The following is a 9,076-nucleotide window of genomic DNA, read 5'->3' on the forward strand; positions in this document are numbered from 1 at the left end:
TGTTTTTCTGCTTCTTGTGGCCGCTCTTTGAGCTCTGCTGCTTCTCCTTCACGAGCGTGCCGTTGCTCTGGGCTGAGTTGCTGATGTAGTTCCGCGTCTCGTCCACCTGATAGGACCCCTCGTCCCTGTTCCTGTACTTGTACATGGCGTACAGGAGGATGAGGATGCAGAGGGCGGCAGCAGCCACAATGCCGACGACCATCCCCGTTGTGCTGCTCGACTCGCGGACCACCTCTGAGGCCCCCGGAACCCGTCTGATTCCCGGCTCCGTGGGGTTTGCTGTGGGCACATTACGGAACATGGGGGAAGTGATTAGCGGGCTCTTCAGCTTTGTGCTGTCTAGCTCATAGGCAGTGGGCAACGGAAGCAAGACTATGTCAGGCTGGGGTTTGAGCTCACGGTTATTCATTTTGCCGGCAGGCAATTTGGGCACCATCCCAGTCGAGGACGAAGCTGTGGAGCGGATCAGCTCAGGGGACAAAGACGTGGTAGTAGTCCTACCAGTTTCGGTGACTTTGTTAGGTCTAAAGTCCTTGGATTCCCACTTAGGTGCGTGTGCTTTGTAGCCACCTTCGAAGATTGAAGTGGAAAGACTCTTATCTGTTACCAAGGAGAAGGTGGTGTAAAAATCTTCATCATCAGTAGGGGGTAGGTTAGAGTCAAAGGTTTCCCCTGAGCCATACCCAGATATCACCAAGCCATCATCATCACAACCATCGCTGCCTTGGTCCGACAAGCAAGGTAACCCCGCCTCAGAGGTCATGGACAGGGAATCTTTGGTGGTCTCAATAATGGTGAGGAGGGGGCGAAAGGTAGGGGGAAGTGTAATGAAAGGTGCACGAGTAGCAATAGGAGGGATATCTAAAGGGTCTTCTACAAGTAGAGGAATAACTAATTCACCTCCTGGGATGGAAAAGAGAAAAAAAAGAAAATTAGTACATTTTAATGACACAATGCACCATTTTCAGTTCACTTAACTCTAGGGCAAGGGAGGATCTGGGCATTATGAAAAGGTGTCAGGGCTCAGGTTTCTTACCCTAGCTGCACTACCGACATACTTTCCTGGGGATGCTTTTGATTGCTCCCTCCCACCCTGCTTGGACATTGGTAAACTGCATGTTTCATTTCCTACCTATGCTAGCTACATAGAGTGAAATACTCTGAAGTTTTGGGGACCCAAAGTTTTTGATTTTTGAGGATACTCTCAAGTGACTCTGTGGTCATCAATTGTAGTGATCTTTTTTAATCATTTGGTTAAAAGGCTATTTAAATGAATTATTTTAGACTTCCATAGACCAATGTTCTCCTAGATGTATTTTTTACCACTCATCTTGCCAGTTTTTCCTCTTCTGATTCTTTTCAGTTAAAATAACAGTGGTATTTCTTCTCTGTCATTCTAATCTGCTCACTTTTAATAGCAGTTTATAAATTCTTTCCCTTTTTTAATCATTTGGTTAAAAGGCTATTTAAATGAATTATTTTAGACTTCCATAGACCAATGTTCTCCTAGATGTATTTTTTACCACTCATCTTGCCAGTTTTTCCTCTTCTGATTCTTTTCAGTTAAAATAACAGTGGTATTTCTTCTCTGTCATTCTAATCTGCTCACTTTTAATAGCAGTTTATAAATTCTTTCCTTTCCCAGGTCGTGGTTTGGCTTTTAATTTGTGGGAAAGTTCACAAAAGCGAGAGATGGAATAGGAAGCAAGTACTTACTGGGGTCCACGAAGGTACAGAGGTCTACTCAACATTTGTTCATCTCTTTTTAATCTTTCGTTACAATTCTGTTTGACACTAGGGATGTCCCTTTCCTTGCATCTTTTTGCTACTAGTGCCATATCTTCATCTTCAGTTCTTCTTGATAATCTTTTACTATTTGATTTTAAATGATGACAAATTTCATTGTGATTGATGATATAACTGAATAAGGACTTTGATGACTTGTTAGCACTTGAGTCCAGGAGTGCACTGCAGAAGTTTTCTTCACACCTACTATTACTTCTTAGTAGGCAGAGAATTGTGATCAGTTCTACTTATTCCTAACATGATGGCTACCTGCCTAGAGAGAACTTAAAATAAGGCACACTTACAGTCTACACTTGATGTAGAACAGCAAAGCTATAGCCATAATATTTGTACCTTACCATTGTATAAGCTGCAACTGAAACAAAAAAAAAACAGTGCATCATTTCTATGCTTTGGATTCTGAGCAGAAATATTGCTACTTTCAGGGTAGTAGACCTGTTTTGCCTATAGATTGTAATATTACTGTACCTCTACTTTTGAGTCTATGGGTAATTAATACTCCATTGTTTTATTCTGATATGGAATCTTAATAATTTATCTAATTCTTTTAGTTCAGATTTCATAGTTTTCTGCTAACATACTGGTCACCAACACTTTTTAGAGTGAGCCATATTGCTTTTGAAAGTTTGTGTATAAATTGTCCCTTGGGTAATTTTTCCTTGGCTAGAACCTTAAGTAAGCTGCTTAAAATATAAATTGAAGAGTTTATCTGACACCATGAGAGTCTTCTAGATCTGTTTGAAGGACTGCAACTCAGTAAGGAGCATTTCTAATGCACTGAAAATTTTTATTTATACTCATGATTGCTTAAGGAAGGATATGCAAAGGAATTGTAGCTTCTAAATTAATAACTCTGGCTTTTCATTATGTATTAATAACTGGTAATGAACAGTTTGGCATTGTTAAAATGCTGAAAGGCATCAGGGTCAAAATTCTACTCTTTCAAATCTACCCTATATATTACATGCACTTGTTTCCCATTGAATTCTGCCAGTAATGTCCATGGGAGTTCTATATAGAATATGGTCTAAAATCAAAATCTCTTCTAAATGAATTTGGAGAGTAATATATTTGAACAAATTACATATTGAAGATAGCAATATACTGAAAAAGGTACTTAACAGTTTGATTAAATCTGGATAGCTGGACTTGCAATATGGCTTATTCTTTTCCTTAATGAGAAACTAAGTGGTGACACAGTTTAATCAATTGAAACAGTCAGAATTATCTCAGAGGTACCAGAGTAGAAATTAGGCCAAAATAATAAATGCAGCACTTTGCATACTTTTATGCAAAGTTAGTTTTAAGCTAAGATACAAAGGGCCAATTTGAATATGTTTAGTTTTCTCACCTTCCTCAGTATGTTCATATGCCTCTATTATTACTGGACAGAGAATGAAGAAATAAGTATCAATCTCTGTAAACTACATATTTTCAAAAAAATTATGTAAAAAACCAGAAAGCATAGTCTGCCAAATGGCTACACAGCATTTTGTGGTCATGCATCTGAGCTGTTTTCTGAGCAATGTAGAAACTAGAGCATGTAATATGATTTATATATGTCCAGAAGCCCCATCCGCAGTTAGACTAGAGCATCTGTAATCTATGCAAACAGGTGGTTTCAGGATGAACTTGGAGTATGCCTCAGGGGGAAAGATAATCTGTGAGCCTGGTAAAAAAAATGAATAAAAACATCAGCATTTAAGTGAGGATTGCATCAAATTGCACGAGTCAGGAATGTAAGTTCCAGGAAGTCAGGATAGGTAGTGTTCCTTCAAACAATTTTTTAAGAGCAGTGTTATGCTGTCAAATAGCAGTATTCACCTGTGATTTTCATTCACCATCTGTGAGACACACTTGGAAAAAAATCAGTTTGGCAGCTTTTAATCACTCATCTAGAGCTTTGAAGTGCCTTTGTTCTTAAAAGCTATTATAATGGCACATGGCACCAGTCTGCAGTTGATCTGCCAGCCACAGGAGCAATATTTTGGGCAATTTTCTTTCAAAGACAAATTATTTTGGTTCTATTAATGATTAATTTTCTGGAAGGAATCAGAAATATCTTACATGCAATATGAAGACCTTCCTTTTGCCCCAGTAACCCTTGTTTTTAAAACTAGGTCATAGTTCTATAGTTTTTGTTGCTGCTGAGCACTTGAGCTAATGATAGAGACTACTACAGCTACAAAAACGATCACAGCCTTCTTCAAATATTAAGTAAAGTTGATAGAGCTGCTATGATAAGTGGGGTTTTACATAAGTGATGCAGAAAATATCAGAGCTTTTTGATTCCAGCAAGTCTGTTGGATGAAACACAATAGGACAGAATCACCACTAAGTTTCACAGTTTTCATCTCACGATGTATGTGAGAAGAGAAATAATTTTCACACCAGGAAGACTGGTTTAACTTTGATTTCCCATACAGTTATTTAATCTCAGCACTAGTTTTTTTTCTAAATTGTCCAATGATCCATGCTGTGTTTACCTGTATACTAAAGCAATAAAGAGACCGTTTAAGGTCCTTCATTAGGAATCACTTCTCCATCAAGAAGTTAATTTGTTACATTTACTTAAGACAACATAATTTTGGGGAGTATCAGATAAGATGGTTGCAAGGGTGGTAATGACAATTTGATTTTTTTTTTCTCTCTGTAACAGCAGAAACTGAGACTGAAAAAGAGCTGTGTAAGACATGAAGTAAGAAAAAGCACTGTAGGTATCAAATCTGGCTTTTATTGCTGTTAGGCATCTATGCAAAACTCACAGCAAACTTGAAGCTATAGGTCTAATATGATGCAACGAAAATGAACATTTCTTGGGGTATGTGATTTATAGAGGGCTAAAAATGTCCTTTAAAATGGCATGACAAAAATGCCACTCAGTCTAAAAGAAATGTGTTATTTAAGGATAACAGGGAATGTATATTCTGCAAAGCTCTGAGGAAAGTGTGTGAAACATCATCACCAGTATCTATGGAGCAGAGTAAGTGCAAACTTTCATATCATACCTGCAAACAACTCTGATTACTGGTACTACATTTCTCCTCGTAAGAGACAGAAGGGGGAGTGTGATGACAGGCAGATCATGAGTGTGTGTGTAGGGGGAACCATCGTTCACATAACACCTGAGGCAGCAGGAAGCTGCCTGGGGCCAGTGGTCCTTTGATGGAGAAGTGGTGCCTCTTGCTCAGGCCCCCAGTTGGCTAAAAGGTAAGCCCTGAAAGATTTAAAAGGCAAAATCCCACTCAGTTACTGAGAATATCTTATGCAGGATTTGGATCCTGAATGGTTTGCTGTGGAAAGCAAATGTTTAAAAGATTTATATCTCTAGAAAACGCTAAAGAGGAGCCCTTGAAAAACCTTACATGACAATCTGGAATGGGAATACATTTGAGACAGGTTTTATGCTTGTATTTTCCCATCCGAAGTTTTTATTTTCTCAGAGTGTCTACCATTTTTCAATTGCAAAATTAATGCTTTGCAGCCTTGAATAAAACTTACAGGTTCAATTTCCAGATTGTTCTGTGCTTATAAAAACCAAAAGGCAAAGCTGCCACCCGGTTTGGGCCATGGCTTCCAAACACATATTCATGTGAGACTTCGATTCTGTTCGTGGATAATATGGGCTGTTTCCTGGTAGTCGTAGGTTTCTTCCTCTTTTTTTCAGTTGGCTGTTATGCACCAGTTAACAGTGTTCACTGGTGTGCTGCAAGTTCAGGATTACTTTAGCAATCCAAAGATTTCACAAGGATTTTGCAGATTCATTTTTCACCTACTCTGTGTTTTCTCTCCCAAGCAGGGAATGGATATTTCCCAAAGAGAAATACGTTTTTTAAAAAGCTTCTCTTGACAGAACAATGCCAAAAACTAAAAAGAAACAGATATAATGGTTTCCTCTGCAGTGATACAGATGCAAACTCCTTGCCCATCAAGAGTATAGCTGCAAAAAAAAAACCCCAAACTGAACAGCAAACTGGAAGCAGCACTGAGAGAACTTAGGTCTGTGAGGTGGAAAAACTTATACCAAGCAGCCCAGTGCTTTTCTTGGCCTTCTCATTCCATGAAGTGTGCATATATTAATTAAAAATTAACCTTTTAGTGTAGCACATATACTACTTTTGTGGAGTTGTGCTTTTCTTTAAACTACCAAGAGCACTGGGGATATCAAAGGTCTACACTAGCCTTGGAGCTGCCCTGCTTTTTGCTTTATGAGCGTGTTTATAGATATATAATTCATACCTCTGGGCCTGATCTCCAGTAAAAGTCCTCTGCCACTGGAAAAGACAGAGTGTTAAAATTTAATAGAAGCCTTATGAACTGTGAGTATGTTGTGGGCAAGTAATGAATGCAGAGGGCACCAAAAAAATAAGATGAAGAAAACAACCTGAAAAACTGTAGCAGCCGCCAGCTTTCATCTTTAGAGACACAACTACTTCAGTGGAGTCTCAGGCATCAAACTCATACAGGACAAAAGGTATACAAAAAGGAAGACTGAAAGATTCATCTTCTCCTGATGATAATAAAGAACACACCTTATTGTCTCTCTCTTTTCCAGCTGTAGTTGAAGAGCTTTCAAATGCCATCCATAAAGGCTGCACAACTCATCCATTTCTGCAGGCACTTGAAATTCTGCATTCAAAGTTTTCAATTTTCATTTTATTCTTATGATGTTCCTCTGAAGCTTGGCTCTATTTTCAGTATGAAATACTTGCCACAGAAATAATTCCTTACCTGTTTCCCCTCTGTATCAACATAATAATTCCTTATTAAAAGACTGAGTTCATAAATGTCAGTCTAATGGTATTTAGTTAATTCTCCTTTGAGTCCTCAGGATAAAAAGGGGAAATTATTCAGAATATAGTCTCAGATTCACAGGATAGATGATGCTAACACACAACCTAGTAGATGAACATTCTTAATATTTCTGCTCTTACAGTCTGACTTAATTGCAATTAACAGAGAGTAGTAGAGAGAAAAACATAATTTACACAATAGAATACTCCAACTTTTTATCGCAAATATCACCTTTTCCTATCAGAGACTATATAGTTCTCAAAGTGATTAGATAAAACTGGACTTCTGGTGGAGTCAGTTAAAAAGCATTTCCTAAGCTGCCCTCAACTATATTAAAAGACATTAATTAATGCAGTGTTTCCTAACAGATGACTCATGAGCAGCAGGAAGGTACAGAGTTTGAGAGGACATGAATCCCAAGTTAATAATACTGAGCTGTGTTTCATTGCTGTAAATTCTTGGTCACCTTTGTGCAGGTGCAGTGAAACAAATATTAATATAAAGAGGACCTAATGTCGTGTCTACAAGCAAGATTCCAGGGTAAAACCAAGTATTTTGGTGCCCAGACACTGAGCTGCTCTGAACCTATTGAAACATGCACTCTTCTTTCTCCCACCATTACTTTAAACACTTATGATTACCTGGTGACAATTTCCTACTCAGCATAATTATTTGTTCCATTTTCAGCATGAGTTGTACAAGGGACTTGACAGTAGAATCTAATATACCTGTTGAACCTAAGACACCTGCTGGGCACAGCCTTACTATGCAGAAATGATGTAAACATACTTGCTTATAAGGAAGTACACCTTTTTCTTAATTTTACTCACTGCTTTTTGAAGAAATTAATGCAAAACTTTTTTGTAGCAAGGAAGACCTGTACCTGGTAAGAGTACACTTGAGAGTATCATGTAGACTGGACATCAGGCAGATAATTAGCAATAAAGAAAATTGATAGAAATAAAATAGCTTCATGGGAATAAAATAGGAATGATGTAGAGCTGCAGTAGGAAAACCCTGAGAACTACCAAAATGCTAAAGAATTCCCATCAATTTTCACTTGACATGAAGGCTACACCACCAGGCTACATAAAATTTGAGTTATCATGAAACAAAGTAGCGTTACTGGTGATTTGTCTGGGGAAAGGGAAAGGGGAAAGAAAGCTTCTAGAGGGGGACTGAGAAAGAATAGGAGCAAACTACCACAGGCTCCTTCACTCCCTCCTATACACAATACAATATGGCAATTGACAATATACAAAGAGCACATAACATAAAGGCAAATACAAACTGATTAAAAAATAAATAAACTTATACATTTTTCCTAAAACAAAACCATATACTAGAAAATAAAAATGCCACAGCAACGAGGTCAAAAAAGGGAAAAACAGAACAAGTAATTCACTTTATCAGCAAAAGAAAGATTAAAACCTACAAGAACTGAAAAAAAATAATGAAAATCAAAAAGATTGTTTCCTTTAAAAAAGTAATAAAAAATACATAAAAATATTTAGAAAGCATACCACATTGATTTCATAACAGTCAACTTACATCAACAAATTGCCCGCATGTTTTTTGGCATGAAAGGAAAAATTTACAAAAGAAAGTTGTGTAAGAATGCTCTTGGACAAGTAGCATTGCCACATTCTTGTAACTTGCTTTTTTTTTGTTGTTGTTTCTTAAAAACTTTTTTAGCAAAATGTTTATTATTTCTTTTTAAATATATTTGTTTTACAACAAAGGGCGATACAGGGAGGCAACAACACATACATCCACACCACATAACATGAAAAGAAAAAAATCTTGCACCTTAACAAATTTGAACTTGTTTTTTGTTTTTTTTTTCTCTGCTGTTTTTTGGTTGTATTTTTTTATCTTATGTAAAGTTGTTAGCATATTGCAGTTGAAAGATCCTGTACAATTTATAGAATTTACTTTTGCTTGTTTGCATATCTACATATAAGTTTTTCCAAAAGCAAAGTTTGTTGCTTTTTTGCCTTTTTTTGGTCAATTTGATATATATTTTTTTAAACATTTTCTTTTTTTCTATAATTTTTGTGTGTGTGTGTTTTAAGGAATGGATGACTGCACATAAAATTTTAACAATGCTAAAGAAAGGGGTGGTGAAGGGGAACTTATGGGAAGAAAAAATGCCTAGGGTGGATGGAGTGGGAGTGTAAAAAGTCTATGAGTGTACTACACAGGAGATGAAGATGATGGGAGTGAATGTGTAAGTCAGTTGCCATGTCCATGTAAGGGCGGTACGGAGTGATCTAGCAGCATTAGAGCTTCTGGCTGTAAGGAAGGGATGGGCAATATACAAAAACAAATGAGCATATTCATGCCCATCAACAAAAAGAAAGAACAGAACTCTAACATTGACAATCTCACAAACCCTAAGCTGCAACTTCTTCAACATGCAAGTTACAAAAAAATTAATAATTATAGTATTAATATTTACATTTTCATTAAAGGT

At 37.3% G+C, this 9,076-nt stretch overlaps 1 protein-coding gene across 1 annotated transcript in view; it reads right to left on the reverse strand.

The window, feature by feature from the left end:
- Positions 1-8,430, reverse strand: part of LOC103812091 (neurexin-3-beta-like) — an 8,842-nt gene extending 412 nt beyond the window's left edge. Inside the window, exons 1-2 of the mRNA XM_009085098.1 lie at positions 8,152-8,430; positions 1-903 (exon numbers count right to left, since the gene is read on the reverse strand). The exon at positions 1-903 is cut by the window's left edge and continues 412 nt beyond it. Coding sequence (XP_009083346.1) covers positions 1-763 — 763 coding nt within the window. The 5' untranslated portion in view covers positions 764-903; positions 8,152-8,430. The remainder of the gene's footprint in view (positions 904-8,151) is intronic.
- Between the last annotated feature and the right edge of the window lie 646 nt (positions 8,431-9,076).

The sequence above is a fragment of the Acanthisitta chloris genome, unplaced genomic scaffold (assembly GCF_000695815.1).
Source record: "Acanthisitta chloris isolate BGI_N310 unplaced genomic scaffold, ASM69581v1 scaffold43011, whole genome shotgun sequence".
Taxonomy (NCBI): Eukaryota; Metazoa; Chordata; class Aves; order Passeriformes; family Acanthisittidae; genus Acanthisitta; species Acanthisitta chloris.